The sequence below is a fragment of the Astyanax mexicanus genome, chromosome 24 (genome assembly GCF_023375975.1).
Source record: "Astyanax mexicanus isolate ESR-SI-001 chromosome 24, AstMex3_surface, whole genome shotgun sequence".
Taxonomy (NCBI): Eukaryota; Metazoa; Chordata; class Actinopteri; order Characiformes; family Acestrorhamphidae; genus Astyanax; species Astyanax mexicanus.
Genome location: NC_064431.1, coordinates 32,134,983 through 32,155,646, shown reverse-complemented (window position 1 = coordinate 32,155,646; position 20,664 = coordinate 32,134,983). Strand labels below are relative to the sequence as shown.

Sequence of the window (20,664 nt, the reverse complement as noted above, 5' to 3'; positions counted from 1 at the left end):
ATAAAGTTATCCAAAAGCAGTGTGTAAGACTGGTGGAGGAGAACATGATGCCAAGATGCATGAAATTAAAACTGTGATTAAAAACAACCAGGGTTATTCCCCCAAATATTGATTTCTGAACTCTGTTCAGAAATCTCTGATTCTGTGAAAATAAATGGCAGGAGAATTTTTAATACCCTAGATTTGACAAATAGCTGATTGGATGGCTGGACATGATGACATACAGACCTATTTTAAATTCAGTGTTTTTACAATATTTTAAAATGTTTGGAATTGTAGATTAATACGTCATCCAAACTATAATTTAGTATTGATTATTATTTAGTAAACTAATAGAACCTCTTGTTTAGATGATCAGTTTTTCACATCACATATCACATTTTTCAGTCAGTTTTATGAGGTAGAGTCACCTGGAATTCAGGCTTTCAGTTAACAGCTGTGCTGAACTCATCAAGAGTTAATTACTTGAATTTCTTGTCTCTTAATAAAGTGTTTGAGAGCATCAGTTAAAGTAAAGTAGTGAAGAGGTAGAGTTACAGGTATACAGTGAATAGTGAATATTTGAGTAATGTTCGAATCCAGATTATGAGAAACAAGAACTACTCAACTACATAACTAAGTAAAGAAAAGGATTAAGAATGATTTAGGAAATTAAGGTCAGTTAAGATGAAAATTGTTATGATGAAACTGGCCCTCATCAGGAACACTCAGGGAAAGGAAGAGCAAGAGTTTCCTCTGTTGTACAGGATAAGTTCATTAGAGTTACCAGCCTCAGAAACCACAAGTTTTAAGTTACTACATGATTCCTTATGTTCTTATATGTTTCTATTGTATATTAATTTAATTAAGATATAAAATGTAAATGAGTGCTGTCCTTTTCCTGATGTTACTCACCTTTAAATGCTGTGAAAGCAAATAAAAAACAGAAACAGTCGTTTAGTTTTTCTTTTCACTTTATTTTCTGCGTAATTCGGAACAACATCCACAGATTAAAGCTGCAGGACAGGTGCTGGTACGAGACATCACAGTCCTAAATCCTCTATTTATAAATGTAAAAGTCGACAGAGAAAGCTAGGAAATTCAGTAGAAAAAGACGAAAGCGATAAAAGGCGGATTTACAGCGTGGAGAGATGAACAGATCACCAGGTAGAAAAGCTAAGCGGTGTAGAATAAGAAAAGCTGATGGAGGGATTTTATTTACACAGATTTGGGCTCAGCAGGCTGGAGTTTTTTTACAGTGGATAAACGGAAGACAAAATGAAGTGATGGAGATTTTATGCTCGAAATAACCTGGTTTAACCTGGTTATAATAACCAAGATAAGCCACAATCTTTTCTTCTGGAGCTCTCAATAAAATAGTGTTTTGCTGCTCTAACACACCTGATTCCACACATACAGGTGTGAATAACCTGTAAAAAAAACTAGTTAAAAGCTAGTTTTAGCACACAACACGTACCCACGTTGTTTAGTATGATTAGTATTCATTCTTGTTTATATTTATGTAGGATATTCTGTAAAATAAATCAACTTTCAATCATATGTTTAAGAAAAATGAAGGGATTGTATGAGCTGCTTTAGCTACTTTAGCATAGCTAGCTGATTAGCTGATGCTACAGCAACTATAGAAAAGAATATAATCCATATTGGCATCCAAGTAGAATTTAAAAAGGAACTGTTTTAAATCTACACATATATTTCTCTTAAAAAATGTTAATTTGGATAAATAAATTGCTTTGTTTAATATTTGTTTGGTATAAATTTCTATTGTATTCTGCAAGTCTGTTGATAGAGACGGTATTACGCTAGCAAGCTAGCATAGCTGAAAACAGACTAAATAAAAAAAGAATTCTTCATATTTTGCAATTTCTCTGCAAAAAACAAATAAGTTAACACACAAAACAGCAGCTCAATCTTTCCTGAGTACTTTGGAAAAGAAAGCATGAAGATGCTTGGTCATCATATTTTTCTAACTTTTGCTAAATAAATAGTTGAATTTGGTGTGTTAGAGCAAGACAAAAGCACAACAATAAGCAACACTGGAATTTCTTCTTCTAAGAGAGAGAAAGCTGCAGACAGCAGACAGAAGCTGATGTGAACACAGAGAGCAGATATACTCTGTACAGCCACATTATCCTTTAACCAAATAAATAACGAAGAACAGGATAGAGGACCAGTGATAAACAGCATTTTCCACAATCATCCTGCTTCTGAGATAATTATATATATATACAGCTCTGGAAAAAAATAAGAGAACACTTCAGTTCCTGAATCAGTTTCTCTGATTTTGCTATTTATAGGTTTATGTTTGAGTAAAATGAACATTGTTGTTTTATTCTATAAACTACAGACAACATTTCTCCCAAATTACAAATAAAAATATTCTCATTTAGAGCATTTATTTACAGAAAATGAGAAATGACTGAAATAACAAAAAAGATGCAGAGCTTTCAGACCTCAAATAATGCAAAGAAAACAAGTTCATATTCATAAAGTTTTAAGAGTTCAGAAATAATCAATATTTTGTTTTTTTAATCACAGTTTTTTTTATGCATCTTGGCATCATGTTCTCCTCCACCAGTCTTACACACTGCTTTTGGATAACTTTATGCTGCTTTACTCCTGGTGCAAAAATTCAAGCAGTTCAGTTTGGTGGTTTGATGGTTTGTGATCATCCATCTTCCTCTTGATTATATTTGATTCCAGAAGTTTTCAATTTGGTAAAATCACAGAAACTCATTATTTTGTAAGTGCTCTCTTATTTTTTTTCCAGAGCTGTATCTGTATATATATAGAACTGATTAATGCAAACTATACCCACTGATGTGTTCACACTTCACATCACTGCTGAGACTGTTAGCTGCAGTCTCCTGTTGTGGGACTGAATGGAAATGTTGTCAGCGTCTGTAAAGCTTGTCCAACCTTGCAACAGTCGCTAAGGTGGAACACAGAAGTGGGCGGAGCCTGCAGACTGGGATTGTGCATTTTTGGACCCAAACTTGACCAGCTCTGGACCACTGATCAGATAAACACCGTCCAATAGATACTCTGTTACAATAGAAACAGATTTAAACAGCTAACACAAGATCTCCCTCAATATCCCGATAAAAAACTCAATATCGCTTCGTTATCTGAGGGCATTTTTCTCTGCTGATCAGGGTGTAAACACATTTTTAACACAGATTTTATATACAGAACTGTAGCTGAGCTGGTGTTTAATCCACCAAATATAATTGGTGTTTCTGAAAAATATAATTATAGTGTATAAAATGCGATAAAATCACATACAGATTTCATACAGGTTATTAAAATATCTCCAAAATGCTAAGCAGATTTAGCAATACCTCAGATTTCATAGCCAAAAACACTACAACCATCGCGCATGTAGCAAATTTCAGCAGAATTTAGATTGTAGTTTTACATTTAGTACAAAATAAAGAAGGGGCGTGTTTTAACACACGTATATTACAGTAATACTGTACAGAATTATCAGGGTGGGCGGGGCTCAGGAGGTGAAAGCCTGACCTGCTTCCGATCCATCATTACAACCCTCCTGCAAAAACAAAAATAGCATTAGGTTATATAATTAAAAGAGGATATAAAAGAGGATATTAGATTATTATTAGATCCTGTCATTACTTTTTACTGAGCCCAGATTTGTCTATAGTGCTAAAGTACTTAATGATTTAATTATTTATTTATTTTATTTTTATTTTACAAATTCTAAATATAATATCTAGCATTAAATGTTTACAACTAAACCCATATTTGTGTTCAAGTTCTGAAATTTCTCAAATATTTTAGTAATTGAATATTCTACTATACATTCATTGGATTAATCGAGTAATTGGATAAAACATATTGATTGCTTAGTTAAAGAGCAATTATAACAAATATACACAAGAGAAAATAAAATATGTCACTTTATAATGAACGACCGGTTTTATTTAAGTTTTATTTAAGTTTTATTTAGATTATAATATTATATATTATTTTCACACGGTACATAGCAACAATCAGTAAGTGTAACTATAACTTTTGATATGATACCTGCCTAAATATCTCAATACCAATACAGAAACGATACTACGACAAAAACCTAAAACACCAAAAATTTACAGAATAATAGAAGATCGTACATTGAACTAAACATTTTTATTTTTTTTATTAATATCAAAATAAATAAAAAAAAACATTATTGACAATGTGATGATGTTTATTCTTCATTTAAAATTTAAGAATTAGAATTTAAGTCCATAATTAGGAGTATTTTTGTGATCTGTGTGGTGTTTGGGCGCTACAAGGAACTTAAAGAGCTTGGAAATTTGGCAATTTTTTTTTTCATAAAATATTGCGATTTCGATTTAAACTGTGATTATTTTAATCCATTAAACCCTAAACCTGTATTAGTGGTCAACATATCTATTAAATATAATTATATTCCCAGGGTTCTTAGGGATTAAATGCAGTTGTCATTAAAAAATACATATTTTAAGGAACAAAAAAAATAAAAATCAATAGCTGCATCTTCACACACACACTTGCAGGCTATTGGCTAATTCAAATTGCAAATCGTGTCCATTTAAATTGCGATTTCAATTAAAAACAATTAATAGTTCAGCCCTATAATATATATTCTGATTAAGACATGAATGAAATATATATTTACATTTTTTATCCTATTTATTTGTGTTTTGTTTTCTTGTGATTTGCACTGAGACTCCTGAACTGACCTCTGTGCTTTGGCGCTGGACCTTCAGAGCAAAGGAGGCGTGGCCTTTGTCTCCATGGTTACCTTCATGCTCCGCCTCCCGCTCCCTCTTTCCCGCCCCCGACCCCGGCAGCCGAATCAGCCCACCTGCACAAACAAAAACAGACAAAAATGTAAAAACAAACAAACAAATGATCACGCAAAACGAGATAACGAGATAACGACACCTGAGATCTGAGCTCACCTGGATGCTGAGGAACAGCGAACCTGTGCGCTTGGGACGGGGAGGCTCGGGGGACAGTACGGTGGCCTGAGAGGGACAAAGGAGAAGAAACATTCACAGTTTAAATATTAAATCAATAAACACTGTGACTAAAGATTTACACTAAAGAGTGTGTGTCTGAGTGTGAATACACACCCAGTGTGTGGATGACGGAGCGATGTTTGGCTCCGCTTGGTCCGGGCTGTTCGTCTGCATTAGCCCTGCGCTCTTTCCTGCCCCCTGCAGGACACATACATCAACAACAATCTCTAAACCGGTCACTAAAAACTCAAAGCTTGCATTAAACTAATAAAATAAAAAGTCATAATTCAGAATTAATGAGTCTTAACTAATTCATTCAGGTAGGTGAGCCATCATCCGTGCACTTTAGAGCTTGATTTAGGGCATGTCAGTGTGTCTTTGCTATCGTAACCACGGGAAAAGTACCACTTAAAGCTCACAGAAGGCATGCACTAATTCTCTTAATTAATCACGGGTGTGGTTAATTTTGGGCGTAGCATCAAATAAACCAATCAGAGTGTCTCTCACTCATCATTCTCTTTAAGAGTCAGGTGAGCTCTGTCTTTGGTGGATTGCTATTGTAACAGTGCAGCTACCTGGACGTGTCCAACAAACGCTTCTCAGCAGAGGAAAGTGAGCTGCTGGTTGACGCTGTGAAGGAGCTCCAGCAGCTCATTTACGGGAACAGCAATGTTATTTTATTTACTATTCTGTTTATTGTTGATGTAAAAGTTGGGTTTGTGCACTGCTGAGTTTCCGAGATAGCGATGAACGTCTGTCTAGGTTGTATTCAGTCAGTGGAGCTCCTGTGTTTTCTGTTACCAAGATAAACAAGCAAAACTCCAGAAATGTACCTGAACACACCTCATTTCCAGAACACCACGCCCATCAGTGTAGATATATTCAGAAGCTCTGCTGCTATTTAAAGGCCCTGTCCCACTGCGATTGCGTCTAAATATCCACTAAAGTACGTCCAAATTTCAGTGGACGCAGTTTAGTGGATATTTAGTGGATATTTAGACGCAATATGGACGTAGTTTAGTGGATATTTGGACGGCACCGTCCAAGTGGACGTAGTTTAGACGTTGCCGTCCACTTTAGACGCAAAAGTGGTTTTGGTACCTCCCGAAATTTTCGGAATAGACTGCGACTAATATGGACGTAATTTAGTGGATATTTAGACGCAGTACGGACGTATTTTAGTGGATATTTGGACGGCACGTACAGGTGGACGCAGTATTTTCTGATAAATTTGGACGTACTTTAGTGGATATTTAGACGCAATCGCAGCGGGACAGGGCCTTAAACCAGGCAGGAGGAAGGTGTGAAAATAGACTCTTGGTGGGGTGTAAGATAGCAGTGAGCACTGAACGCGCCTTACTCAGGGTGTGAGATAAGATCCTAAAAGAGACTCACTGTAGGCCAGCACGCTGTTTCTACTGCGCTTGCCAGGAGAGGGTGCTGTTCCATTAATCACATTCATATTCAGATCCTCCACATGGTTGGACGGCACAGTAGCAAGAAGGCCTGGAGAGAGAGAGTTACATAAAACATATAAGCTGCAGATTAACAGAACCTATTTCTCAGAAACAACGTATTATAGTGCATATACATCTCTGGAAAAAAAATAAGAGAGCACTTCAAAATGATAAGTTTCTTTCTTTTGATTTAATTTTACCAAACTGAAAACCTCTGGAATATAATCAAGAGGAAGATGGATGATCACAAACCATCAAACCACCAAACTGAACTGCTTGAACTATTTTTGCACCAGGAGTAAAGCAGCATAAAGTTATCCAAAAGTAGTGTGTAAGACTGGTGATGATGCCAAGATGCATGAAATTAAAACTGTGATTAAAAACCAGGATTATTCCACCAAATATTGATTATTTCTGAACTCTTAAAACTTTATGAATATGAACTTGTTTTCTTTGCATTATTTGAGGTCTGAAAGCTCTGCATCTTTTTTTTTTTGTTATTTCAGACATTTCTCATTTTCTGTAAATAAATGCTCTAAATGAGAATATTTTTATTAGGAACTTGGGAGAAATGTTGTCTGTAGTTTATAGAATAAAACAACAATGTTCATTTTACTCAAACATAAACCTATAAATAGCAAAAAATCTGAGAAACTGATTCAGGAACTGAAGTGCTCTCTTCATTTTTTCCAGAGCTGTATATGAGGCCGGTTTCTTTACTTTCTTTACTGAATCTATAAAACAGGGTGTTGAATCCTAAATAAAATAAAACAGGTTAACTGAGCAGAGTGAATCATTTGTGGAGGTGAATCAGTTTAGTACAGCCTTTAAAATGATTCATTTGAAAAGAATGAATCTCTCACTCACTAACCACAGCTGTAATAATATAATATTTGATGATATAAGGTATGATCTGATCAGATCTGACCCTACTTTTAATAAAGCAGAATGATATTTATTTAAAGAGTCATTTAAAGAATAAATCATTTATGATTGAAACATTGCAGTTTTTTGGATTGATTGAAGATCAGTGACTCACTCAGGCCTCTGTAGCGGGAGAGCTGCTGGTAGATCTGTCTCATGCGCTCGATGTTCAGTCGGCTGGCCTCGGCGTGGTTCACCATGGGCTTCGGGTAGTCCACTCCGATCACACACTTGGCGGCCGCCTGCACGTCCTCCGGAGCGTTCCAGGGGTCGTAGATGTATTTGGCTGGGAATTCTTTAAGGACAGGTAAATAGCGTCTGGAAGCACAGGGAGAGATTAAACCGCAGCGCCTCATCACAATGGCCTGGGGTTGGACACACTCACGCTTACACACCCACACACACTCTACCTTCAAACATGAGCTCCGTACAACATCAAAACAATAAGAGAAAGTGAGAAAGAGAGGCTTGTAGGGAGAGAAAGAATTTTAATTACCGTATTTTCTTTAATGAACGAATCTATCTTCATATATTAGGAGCACCAGATTATAAGCTGCGTTAAGCGACACTACTAAGGATGCCTAAATCGAAGTGAACGTGGGTGTCGCCATGTTTTCCTGACGTAATCAGAGTACGGGTGCCCACACAGGACAAAGGCGGCGAAGGCAAAGACTCGATCCACACAAATAAGCCCAGCGATTCGAAAATATGCATTATTACACACATTACCAACCACTAATATCATGTTAAGAGTTGTTAATCTTAAAATAAAAGATTAAAAGATTATGTAGATTAATTTAAGGTATTTTAGGCAGAAAGTATGATACATAACTAAACTAAACTAAACTCTTCATTTCTTAATTCTTCAAGAAACCTATTTTCTTTTAAAGTCAAACAAGTCCTGGATGTTAATCTACACAAATATATCTCCTGAAAACCTTTTATTTGGGTAAGTAAAAAGCTTCTGTTTATTTATAGTAAGCTTAGAATTTCAAAATTTTGGGGCTCCGAGTGGTCTAAAGCGCTGCCACTATGATCGGGAGATTGCTGGTTCGAATCCCGGTCATGCAGCTTGCCATCAGCTACCAGAGCCCTGAGAGAGCACAGAACACCATTGGTCTTGCTCTCTCTGGGTGGGTACAGTAGATGGCACTCTTCCCCTCATCACTCCTAGGGTGATGTGTATCAGCACAAGGCTGCGTCTGTGAGCTCATGTATCAGAACCGAGTCGCTGCGCTTTCCTCTGAGCGTTAGCGCTGTGATGATTTTTGAGAAAATTAAAGGCTTTTTAGGTGCCCCTTATTGTCCAAAAAACATGGTAATACAGTCCTCCACTATATCTGAAACTGAATCACGTGTGTGTGTGTATATATACATATGTGTGTGTGTTTTTCATACCTAATGAAGTCTCCATTGGGGTCGATGCGGCGACCGAAGCCGACAGGACAGTAACAGTGGAAGAACTGCTGGAAAAACGAACTGCAGGAGTGACACATCCAACTGCCGGCATTCACACTCCAATCAGCATCCAGCAGGAGCTCCTCAAACACCTAAACACACACAGGTACACACACACACAAACAATTAGCACACACACACACAATTACATTTTACTACAATAGAGATAAAATTTCATCCCTACCAACTTTTCCCACTCCTTCATCTTTTCACTTCATTACTTAAGAACTTAAGTACTAAAATACTCTATCTGTATCTACTGGAGTATTATTTTTACTACACTACTGTACTTAAGTACTAAAATACTGTATCTGTATCTACTCGAGTATTATTTTTACTACACTACTGTACTTAAGTACTAAAATACTGTATCTGTATCTACTGGAGTATTATTTTTACTACACTACGGTACTTAAGTACTAAAATACTCTATCTGTATCTACTGGAGTATTATTTTTACTACACTACGGTACTTAAGTACTAAAATACTCTATCTGTATCTACTGGAGTATTATTTTTACTACACTACTGTACTTAAGTACTAAAATACTCTATCTGTATCTACTGGAGTATTATTTTTACTACACTACTGTACTTAAGTACTAAAATACTCTATCTGTATCTACTGGAGTATTATTTTTACTACACTACTGTACTTAAGTACTAAAATACTGTATCTGCATCTACTGGAGTATTATTTTTACTACACTACTGTACTTAAGTATTTAGAAAAGTATCTGTATCTACTGGAGTATTATTTTTACTACACTACTGTACTTAAGTATTTAGAAAAGTATCTGTATCTACTGGAGTATTATTTTTACTCCAGTACTGAACTTCAGTACTAAAATACTGTATCTGTATCCACTGGAGTATTGTTTTTACTTCACTACTGTACATAAAAATACTAAAATACTGTATCTGTATCTACTGGAGTATTATGTATACTTCACTGCTGTACTGTACTATGTTTACCACACACACACACACACACACACTCTCTGACCTTCATGCCCTCCTCCCAGCTGATCCACAGGTCTCCGCGGGTGAGGAAGCAGGCCACAGCGTGTCGGGAGAGGTGGTGGATCCAGCCCTCCTGTCTCAGCTGGGTCATGATGGCGTCAATCCAGGGGAACCCGGTTCGAGCTTCAGCCCATTTAGCCAGAGCCTCGGGGTTCCGCTCCCACGGGATCCGCAGGCAGATCGGGTTCCCCTCAATCCGGTCGAAGCGCGGGTTGTTGGTGGCGGCGGTGTAGAAAAACTCCCTCCACAGCAGCTTATCATACAGAGAGATGGAGGGAGTGCTGTTCTGCTTCACCTGGGGGTGGAAAAGGCAACAGTATAGATTTACAGACATATATACCCACACTACTGCAATACATAACTACATAACAATCATATATACTCACATAACTGTAATATACACCTGCATTACTGCCATATTTACTCACAAAACCGTAATATATAACCACATTACTGCTGTATATACCCACATTACTGCCATATATACTTATCCCTGTAATATACACCCACAATAGTCATATATACTCACATAACTATAATATACACCTGCACTACTGCCATATATACTCACAAAACTGTAATATACACCCACATTACTGCTGTATATACCCACATTATTGCCATTTATACTCATACCTGTAATATACACCCACGTTACTGGCACATATATCCACATTATTGTCATATATGCCTACATCTCAAACATATACGCCCACATAACTGCTTTATATATACTCACATTACTGCCACATATACCCGCATTTCAGACATATATATCCACATTCACTGACATACATGTAATATACACCCAAATTACTGCAATATACACCCACATCACTGCCACATATACCCACATAACATACAGTCATACATACCCACATTACTGGCATATATATACCCATATTACTGGCATATATATACTTACATAACTGTAATATACCACTACAATACAGTCATACATACCCACATTTCTGCCGTGTATACCCACATTTCTGCCATATAAACCCAAATTTCTGGCATACCCACCCACATTTCAGCAAAATACACCCACAATACGTCTGTATACACCCACATTACTGATATGTAACCACAATGCAGCCATATATACCCACATTTCAGCAATTAATGCCCACATTTCAGCCATATACACCCACATATCTGGTCATACATACCCACATTACTGCCATATGTATAGTATGGACACATATTTTTACGTTATAGACATATTTACCACATACTAGACATATACTATATATTTATGTTACTGCCACATATATCTATATTACAGCTCTATACACACACATTACTGCCATATATACCCACAGAAACAGACAGTAAAGCGTGTTAGATTGTCTGACCCGTTTGTAGAGCTCGGTGAGTTTGGAGTAGAACAGTCTGCAGGACAGGCAGCCGAAGCGCAGGTACGGGCTGAGACCCAGCGGACTCGCCAGCAGGGGGCTGGAGCTCAACTTCGGCCTCTCGAAATTCTCCTGCCACGCCTGCAGGGGGCAGCACACACAATCAGACACGATAAAATGAAAAAAAAAAAGAGAAAGTGAGAAGATAGTGTGATTCTTTTCTCTGAACCATCGCTTTAATGTGTCAGGTGTTTGTGCCAGGTGTGTGTTGTGACGTACTGTAGACAGGTCAGGACCGAGGTGTCTTGCTATCCTCGCCAACGCTTCAGATTCTCCTCCAGGCCAGACAGCTGGAGCCAGACCCTCAATATCAAAGCCTTAAACACACACACACACACACACACACACACACACAAAAACACACTCAATAAACGTAACTTTAAAACATTGTGAGAATTAAACATTTATAAATCACACATACAGTAGTTACGAGTTCTAAAACTGAAATGAAAACTATGAATATAACTTTTCCTTTGATATTTAAAGTGGTTTTAATACATAATAACATGCTTTTTTAATATTACTTTGCTCCTATTGTAACACCCTCTACCAATCAGACCTGTACCAATAAACTCTGTTTCTGTAAAATAACATTATGTGCATTTATAGTAAATTTATAGAGTATTTGATAAGTAAGTTTATTAAAATATTGTTTTATTTAAATCCCGATTAGCTGCAATAGCTGCTATTCTGCCTGAGGTCTGACAGACAAAACGTACAAACAATTCACAAATAACACTTCATTATTATATGCACAGAGTTGTATATACAGAAATATGTGTATAGCTGTATGTAGAAGTCCCAGAATTCACTCTAATTTTTTGTATAATAAAGCACAATTCTATAGCAGATTAATGCAGATTAATAAGACGTGCTCTCTCTCTCTCTCTCTGACTGAACATAACCTGGAATCGGATTTATCGGCTCTGAAAGGAGACCGCATCACACCCACCCAGTTTAAAATGATTCTTCTTCTACATGCTCGGTGCAATTACCCATTCTCACCAGAGAGGGAGCTAAATCCCCCAAATCCCAAAACTTACGGTCAATTGATCTGACATTTGCTGTTCTATCGTGTGCTTTTCTCACCCAGTTCCTCCAGTGCCGGAACTCCATATTTGTCCTGGTGATTAGCGGAGACCGGCGTGGTGCAGCTGCCCAACAGCTCGAGAGTCAGCGGCTCCAGTGGAGCATCTGGAGGATCCATACCGCTGACCAGCGTCTGAAAACGCTTATAGGTTAAAGGAGGCTGACCCCCGTTCAGCTCAATAATCCTAAGAAACAGAGAGAGGTACAGGTTATTTTCAGTTTTTATTTCTGAACAGGTAGGTCTTTATTAACCATTTGCATTTCCCTGTGGTGTGTGTGTGTGTGTGTGTGTGAGTGTGAAGTTCGTACTTGTCCAGGTCGTAGAGTGTGTGTGAGATTTTGGCGGTGACCTCCACGCCCGCCTCAGACGCCAGCTTCTTAATCGCAGCATCGCGCTCCTTCCCGAACGGCTCAGAGTCACACTCAAACGTCAGCCGATTAATCTTCCACTCCTGCAGGGGGCAGCACACAACAGACACACCAGACAGCTAGCAATAACCCAGCCTAATGCTAACTTAGCGTTAGCCGACACAGCACAGATCATGTGGTATTAGGGAGGATTTTTAATGTTTAAAAGATTGTGTGTTTTGTATGTTTTGTACAGATGTGTTTTGTGTAGGTGTGTCCATGCAGGTGTGATTAGTAAAAGTGTGAGTTTTAAGAGGTGTGTGTTTTGTGTTGGTGCAGGTGTGTTCAGTAGAGGTGTGTGTTACAGGTGTATTTTGTAGATTTGTGTTCAGAAGAATTTGTGTGTTTTGTTCAGGTGTGATTGGAACAAGTGTGTTTTGTGTGATGGATGTACAGGTGTGTTGGGTACAAATGTGTTTTGTGCAGATGTGTTCTGTATATTTTGAAGATTGTTCAGGTGTGATTGGAACAAGGATGTACTTTTTGTGTATGTTTTCTTTAGAGGTGTGTTTTTACAGGTGTGTTTCATAATGGGGTGTTTTATACAGGTGTGTTTTATACAGGTGTGTTTTATACAGGTGTGTTTTATACAGGTGTGTTTCATAATGGGGTGTTTTATACAGGTGTGTTTTATACAGGTGTGTTTTATACAGGTGTGTTTTATACAGGTGTGTTTTATACAGGTGTGTTTTATACTGGTGTGTTTTATACAGGTGTGTTTTATACAGGTGTGTTTTACAGGTGTGTTTTATACTGGTGTGTTTTATACTGGTGTGTTTTTACAGGTGTGTTTTATACTGGTGTGTTTTTTACAGGTGTGTTTTTTACAGGTGTGTTTTATACTGGTGTGTTTTATACTGGTGTGTTTTATACAGGTGTGTTTTATACAGGTGTGTTTTATACTGGTGTGTTTTTTACAGGTGTGTTTTTTACAGGTGTGTTTTTTACAGGTGTGTTTAATATAGGTGTGTTTTTTACAGGTGTGTTTTAAACAGGTGTGTTTTATACAGGTGTGTTTTTTACAGGTGTGTTTAATATAGGTGTGTTTTTTACAGGTGTGTTTTAAACAGGTGTGTTTTATACAGGTGTGTTTTTTACAGGTGTGTTTTAAACAGGTGTGTTTTTTACAGGTGTGTTTTATACAGGTGTGTTTCATACAGGTGTGTTTTTTACACGTGTGTTTTTTACACGTGTGTTTAATATAGGTGTGTTTTTTACAGGTGTGTTTTAAACAGGTGTGTTTTAAACAGGTGTGTTTTATACAGGTGTGTTTTTTACAGGTGTGTTTTATACAGGTGTGTTTTATACAGGTGTGTTTTATACAGGTGTGTTTTTACAGGTGTGTTTTTTACAGGTGTGTTTTATACTGGTGTGTTTTTAAAGTTTTTTTGTACAGTTGTGTTTCTACAGGTGTGCACTGTACAGGTGTGTAATTCTGTACAGGTGTACTGGATTACCTTAAACAGTCGTGGGAAGATGTTAGCAGGCTGGCCGCGGATAACGAACAGACGAGAGTTAAGTTTACGGAGACTGGCATCTAAATCCTCCAAACTCTGCAGCAGAAACCTGCACACACACACACACACACACACACACACACACACACACGGTCACGAGCGGATCTGTTACCACTTCAGCTGTTATACAACGGCAGCCCTGCCCTACATCTAAACTCAGCATAAACTACATGTCCAAATGTTTGTGGACGCCTCTTTAAATGAACGTATTCAGCAGTAGGTGTGTGTGTGAGTGTGTGTTTGAATATGTGTATATGAGTGTGTGTGTGAGAGAGCGTGAGTGTGTATGTGTGTGAGAGTGTGTGTGTGTGTATGAGAGTGTGTGTGTGTGTGTACAGCGGCCCTCCTGCTGAAAGTAGGTCATCGCCATGGAGACGGTGACGCAGACAGTCGTGCATGTGCACTGACACGCATTAGTGCACCACAAACCAAAATATCAAACATTATAAAACTATAAATAAACCCTGTAACAGAATTAATATACAGCTTTTTACACATTAACATTCGGGTTTAACATCTATTTGTTGTATTAACATGTAAAAAAATGCAGGCTTTAAGTTCTAAATTGTTATTTTATAGTCATATCATGGTTTTCATGCGTCTTGGTATGTTCTCCTCCGCCAGTCTTACACACTGCTTTTGAATAACTTAGAAGTTAGACGAATCTAAACTATAAAACACATTTTTGACACTTTTAGTTCACTTTATAATTTCATGTGTTCCTGTATAGCTTTAATATAGTCTACAATATTAAATTTACAATGTATAAAAAAATATTTGTTTTAAAAAGACAAGAGGTATGTCCAAACTTTTGACTGGTGCTGTATTTTAATGACACATTAAAAGGAAAAAATGACTGTCGTACTGGTTAAAATTCAGCAGTCATTCTGTTTTGCTTATCACTTTTAAACTAATTAAAAACTGTATTAAAAGTACTTTTATTTTGGCCTGTCACAATACTAACATTATCGACATAAACCTTTAAAAATATTATATAAATAAAAATACTTTTCCTGACCTCAATACTCAATACTGGGTCCATTTATGTGAATAAGCTGTTACACTGAATTTGCCTAAAACAAAGATATTTAATATATTTACCACCTACTGTATATAATCCAATATATTGTCTTATATTTTCTTCTTTAAAAGTATGCTATTATAATATCATCATTAGATCAGTGACACAGAATGACTAAAGTGACTTATTATTTATTCAAATAAAACAGCTTATTAATAATAATTATTATTATTTCTAGGACAATACATCATCCAAACAAGCCTACATTTATCAGACTGACCTTAATTCCTTAAAATAAACATCCAGAAAAAAAATCTCCAGAACTTCATCAGGATTTTGAGGATTTATCTGCATTAGCTTTATTTAGAGCTGCTTTAGACTCAGTAAACCTGTTCCACACTCTGCCTGTGTCTGTCTGTCTGTCTGCACGTGTGTGTGTCTTTGTGTGTGTGTGTGTGTGTGTTGTGCAGGTGTTGCAGACAGATGTACACATGTCTGCTCTGCATAAGGTTCTGCCTTTATCCTGTTAACCAATCAGACGTGAGGGATTTCAGATCAAGGCCGGCCCATTCACAGTCTGACGCACTGCTGCTGAATGGAGCTTACACACACAGATCTGTCACAGAATTAGTCTAGGGCCAGGAATTATTACTGAATGTATGAATAAGTTAATATGTGAATAATAATAATAATAATAATAATAATAATAATAATAATCATATTAATAATAATAAACTAATTAAATAGTTTAGAATTTTGTTATGATCTATTTCTCCCACAGAGAATGGTGTGTGTGTGTGTGTGTGTGTGAGTGCGCGAGTGTGTGTGTGTATATGCACAGTGTGTGCTTGACAACAACCCACGGAACAGATCATACAGGCACACACACACACACTGACACGAGTGATGCTCTATCTTTGTGTGGGAGATGTTCTGGGCTGCAAACTGCGTAATAATATCATCACTGGGAACTGTGTGTGTGTGTGTGTGTGTGTGTGTGTAGGCAGTATTCATCCATTTATGGAATTCTGACAGTGTTGAAAACTGCGATGACTTTTAACTGTGATTATGAGTGTTATACTATAATGATTTTTCAATGATTTTTAACTTAAACTTTTTGTCTTTTATCTCCTGTTTTACATTATAACTCATTAATTACATCTGAGTGATTTAAACACTTAAACTAGCAGTAATAAAACAATAAAACTCACATAATCATCTACAGTACTCTCTGTGTAACACTTTTTTATTTCCTGAATCTTACTTTCCTGCTTATTATGCTGTCGTGATCCCATTACATATTCAGTATCCGCTATGAGTTATTGAATTATTGAGCACCTACAGTAAATTATTCAGTATCTACTATACATTATTTAATATGCACTGTGAAATATTCTGTATATATCTATATCTTCTGTATAATATCTCCTGTATCCATTATGAATTTTTGAGTATATACTGTGAATTATTCCGAAAAAATAATTTTAAATAATTAATTATAGACTATTAATGAATCAGTAACTGCTATAAATTATTTAATTTTCATCGTTTATTAGTAGGGGTGCACAATGATATCAGAATTATATCGGTATCAGACGATAATTGCTTTTTTCTCGATTTGGCCGATATCAACAAATTTATTGCATGCTGAAAAAAAGATCAAGTGGAACTGGCTGTGATACTGTAAAATAGCAGTAAAATAGTTTGACCTAATTTTTAATCTATTGTTATTAGTTTCAATAGCTCTACTGTTTTATTTAACATTTAACAGTTATTTTAAAAAGAGGGTTTAAAGCTGTGAAAGCCCAATTTCTTTCAAAAACATCATTTCATTTTAGTGTTTATTAATATACAACTGTTTGAAAGCTAAAATGTAAGGTATACAAATGTTACGTTAGTTAATAAAGTGTGTATAAGGTGTGTATAGTCTCTCTGTAAGTTATAAACGTGTTATAAATATTAGTATTAGTGGATATACAGTATACGTGTATAATATCAGATATCGCCATGGTCCCAGAATTCCCACATCAGTTCATCCCTATATAATTAGTTAGTATTTACAGTATAAACTAACTTCTCTAAACCCCGTTACTCACCTCCACCTGTTCACGCCCAGGTTAGATGACCCAGCGAACCAAGGGTCCAGAAAGTAGACGCAGCGCAGTGTGTTCGCCCCTCGAACCGCCTCCAGCAGGGCGGGGTTATCGTGCAGCCGCAGACCCTTCCGGAACCAGTGGATGGAGTTCACAGTCATGATCACACACTGCAGAGGGGTCTTCTGAAATAACATTATAATAAATTACATCGTCATTTGTCATGAAATAACATTGTTATCGGCAGATACAGCTCTAAAAAAAACATAAAAGACCACTTAAAAATGAGGTTCTTTGATTTTACCAAATTGAAAAAATATAATCAAGAGGAAGATGGATGATCACAAGCCATCAAACCACCAAACTGAACTGCTTGAATTTTTGCACCAGGAGTAAAGCAGCATAAAGTTATCCAAAAGCAGTGTGTAAGACTGGTGAAGAACTTGCCACGATGCATGAAAACTGTGATTAAAAAACAGGGTTTTTCCACCAAATATTGATTATTTCTGAACTCTTAAAACTTTATGAATATGAACTTGTTTTCTTTGCATTATTTGAGGTCTGAAAGCTCTGCGTCTTTTTTTGTTATTTCAGCCATTTCTCATTTTTTTTGCAAATAAATGCTCTAAATGACAATATTTTTATTTAGAATTTGGGAGAAATGTTGTCTGTAGCATATAAAATTAAACAACAATGTTCATTTTACTCAAACATATATCTATAAATAGCAAAATCAGAGAAACTAATTCAGAAACTGAAGTGGTCTTTTTTGTTGTTGTTGAACAGTATATATAACCTACATGTGTAATATCAGATATCAGCATCGGCATTGTTATATTATTATGTATAGATCACCTTTTAATGCTTTTAAGTACCCAAAGTAATTTAGCTACAGTGAAAAAAAAAACAAATAAATAAATGAATGCTGATAAAATCCCTCTATAGTGTGATTGATTTTAATCACTAATTCTATTTGATTATATTTATTGTAGAAAGGTTAAAAAATATTTAAACATTATTTATTATATACACATCTATACTAACTATCAGATATCGAAATGGGCATTGTTATATTTGTTTTTTATGGAGCACATTTTAATGTTTTTAAGTTCTTAGTGTATTTTAGAAACAGTGAAATTTAAACAAGATACCTACTACTAAAAAATTACTAATAAATGACTAAATTAAAATTAAATAAAAATAAATGCTGAAAAAAATAATAATTATAGAGTAGAGTCTATTCTACTGATTTAATTTAATTTTTTTAAGTATTTTACATTAAGAAATTATATTTATATCTTAATTTATTTAATTAGCTCAATATCAGTGTGCACAGTATCTATAACGAACTATTATAAGTTAAATTAGTTAAATTAACATGGTCAAATCTGGCCTGTTAAATCCCTCTATATGGGGTCAACAGTAAATTCCCATATGTGCCCAATATTAAGAGAATTTATCATGTTAATCTGACACTAAATTATTATTCTAGACCAGAGAAACACATAATACTGTGATAAAACAGTTTCTTTACTTTTTATCTGAATTATAAGCAGCAGAAATGAGGTCAGTAGTACCTCACTTATACAACCAACCCAACTTAACCCTGGGATGATTTACATTCTGTCTCCTGTGTGGAAATTAAAGATTTAAAGGTTAAAACAGACACTCACCTTATGTTTAGATGCAGCAGAATTTGTATTTATGTGAGTCCTGGTGCTGAAATCATGTCAGTGGGATTTTCATGCCCTCAGTTCTGCTCGTTTCTCGGATTATTGACAATTCCTACGTTCAACTTAACCGGGACAAAATCAGACTGTTTCATAACCGTTCTCGCTACTGCGCATGCTCCTTAAACAAGCCTTATAGATCCAGACTTCCTAGATCTGCTAATTTACGTGTTTACGACCTTAAAAACTAATCGTGCACTAAACGTAACTACTTGTATCTGTATATCAAGATCATCTACGGCAGCGAGATCGGAAGTTTCTATTTAAATATGTTAAATATTACAGAAAAAACTAACTCTATAATTCTATATCTACACTCCCCGTGCCCTTGCTTTGGACACCACGCATCAGCAATTCCACCTCTGATTGGCTAATTTGTTTGTGACGTCCTCGGTCCCCTCTCACGTTTATGTGGCGTGGATGCATAGAGCTTTAGACACTGTTTTAACCCGTTTTAAACATCATATGCGATTTATCGTGATTTTAGGACGAATTCCACGCTTTACTCGTTCATATAGGTGCAGTATTAAGCCTGATACAGACACATTTCTGCGATGCCTGTCCCCGCCCCCTTTCCGCATCTCCTTTTTCATTGGTCGCTGTTCGCAGTACCCGGATGATCACGGGGGCTCGTGAGGGCGCTCCATCAGGCGCCATTGAGGATCTGAGTTGGTCAGTTGCAGTAAAAACAGTGGCAGTTTTAGGAAACTGGGTTCAGTAGCGTATAAACCGTTTTAGAGTCACTAAAACTGCCTCAGAAAAGTTTCACATTTATTTATTTGTTTACAAAAAAAAAAAACTGAACTATACTAAAGTTGATTGAATTGATTAATTATTATAGATAACTGTAGTTTACAACATGATACTCCACCCGTATATCAATATCACTCATTATTATAGTTTACTAAATAAAATCATATCAATATTATAGAACACTTTAGTTTAATACAGGACACTGCACAAGCGTTATACATTACTACAGTTACTAAATACACTGTATCAATATTATAAATTGCTATAGTTTACTACAGGGCACTTCACTGGTATTAAACATTACTATATTTTACTAAATTATACGTTATCATTATTATAGCTCACTACAGTTTGTTACAGGCAGTTTCACAAAAATTGTATCAATATTATACAACCTGTATAAAAATATAGGTTTAATACAGGACACTACACCAATATTTTACTTTACTATAATTTACTAGTTTAATATGGATCATTTCCCATGTATTATACATTGCTTTAATTTACTAAATTACATTTTACATTATTATACATCACTATAGTTTTACTTACAAGCTAATTCACATGTATATTACATTATTATAATTCACTGAATTACATTTTACATTATTATACATCACTATAGTTTTAATACAGATAATTTCCCATGTATTATACATTACTTTAATTTACTAAATTACATTTTATCATTATTATACTTTACTATAGTTTAAATACAGATAATTTTCCATGTATTATACATTACTGTAATTTACAAATAC

At 35.9% G+C, this 20,664-nt stretch overlaps 1 protein-coding gene and 1 long non-coding RNA gene across 33 annotated transcripts; one reads left to right on the top strand and one right to left on the bottom strand.

Annotated features, from left to right (window-relative positions):
• Positions 1 to 935: 935 nt before the first annotated feature.
• cry3b (cryptochrome circadian regulator 3b) lies at positions 936 to 19,374 on the bottom strand. Of its 2 annotated transcripts, none has more exons than XM_049471673.1 (15): positions 19,094 to 19,374; positions 17,424 to 17,602; positions 14,247 to 14,355; positions 12,691 to 12,833; positions 12,382 to 12,566; positions 11,512 to 11,609; positions 11,233 to 11,373; positions 9,858 to 10,169; positions 8,792 to 8,943; positions 7,509 to 7,711; positions 6,408 to 6,518; positions 5,127 to 5,210; positions 4,953 to 5,018; positions 4,731 to 4,855; positions 936 to 3,550 (listed from the first exon to the last, which is right to left on the bottom strand). In XM_049471673.1, the coding sequence occupies exons 2-15, from the start codon at positions 17,579 to 17,581 to the stop codon at positions 3,503 to 3,505; spliced, it is 1,935 nt and encodes a 644-aa protein (XP_049327630.1). In that variant the 5' UTR covers positions 17,582 to 17,602; positions 19,094 to 19,374; the 3' UTR covers positions 936 to 3,502. The 2 variants fall into 2 exon arrangements, with proteins under 2 accessions (XP_049327630.1, XP_049327629.1); XM_049471672.1 differs by having other exon boundaries at positions 17,424 to 17,605; positions 19,094 to 19,372.
• LOC125787426 (uncharacterized) lies at positions 13,212 to 14,240 on the top strand. 31 transcript variants are annotated; one of them, XR_007429291.1, is made up of 6 exons: positions 13,212 to 13,293; positions 13,458 to 13,487; positions 13,531 to 13,574; positions 13,620 to 13,739; positions 13,860 to 13,934; positions 14,055 to 14,124. It is a non-coding gene; the product is annotated as an uncharacterized LOC125787426 (long non-coding RNA). The 31 variants fall into 31 exon arrangements; XR_007429310.1 differs by lacking the exon at positions 13,531 to 13,574 and having other exon boundaries at positions 13,458 to 13,502; positions 13,575 to 13,634; positions 13,665 to 13,769; XR_007429311.1 differs by lacking the exon at positions 13,212 to 13,293 and adding an exon at positions 14,129 to 14,240 and having other exon boundaries at positions 13,412 to 13,472; positions 13,531 to 13,589; positions 13,995 to 14,069.
• Positions 19,375 to 20,664: the final 1,290 nt, after the last annotated feature.

Bases quoted from the DNA above. Each gene is read 5' to 3' on its own strand.
- cry3b (XM_049471673.1), bottom strand. From the start codon at position 17,581: ATGACTGTGAACTCCATCCACTGGTTCCGGAAGGGTCTGCGGCTGCAC. The intron at 12,567-12,690 runs GTACGAACTTCA...TCTGTTTCTTAG, and splicing joins ACACTCTACGACCTGGACAA to GATTATTGAGCTGAACGGGG. The intron at 8,944-9,857 runs GTCAGAGAGTGT...GTGTGTGTTTAG, and splicing joins GCTGGGAGGAGGGCATGAAG to GTGTTTGAGGAGCTCCTGCT.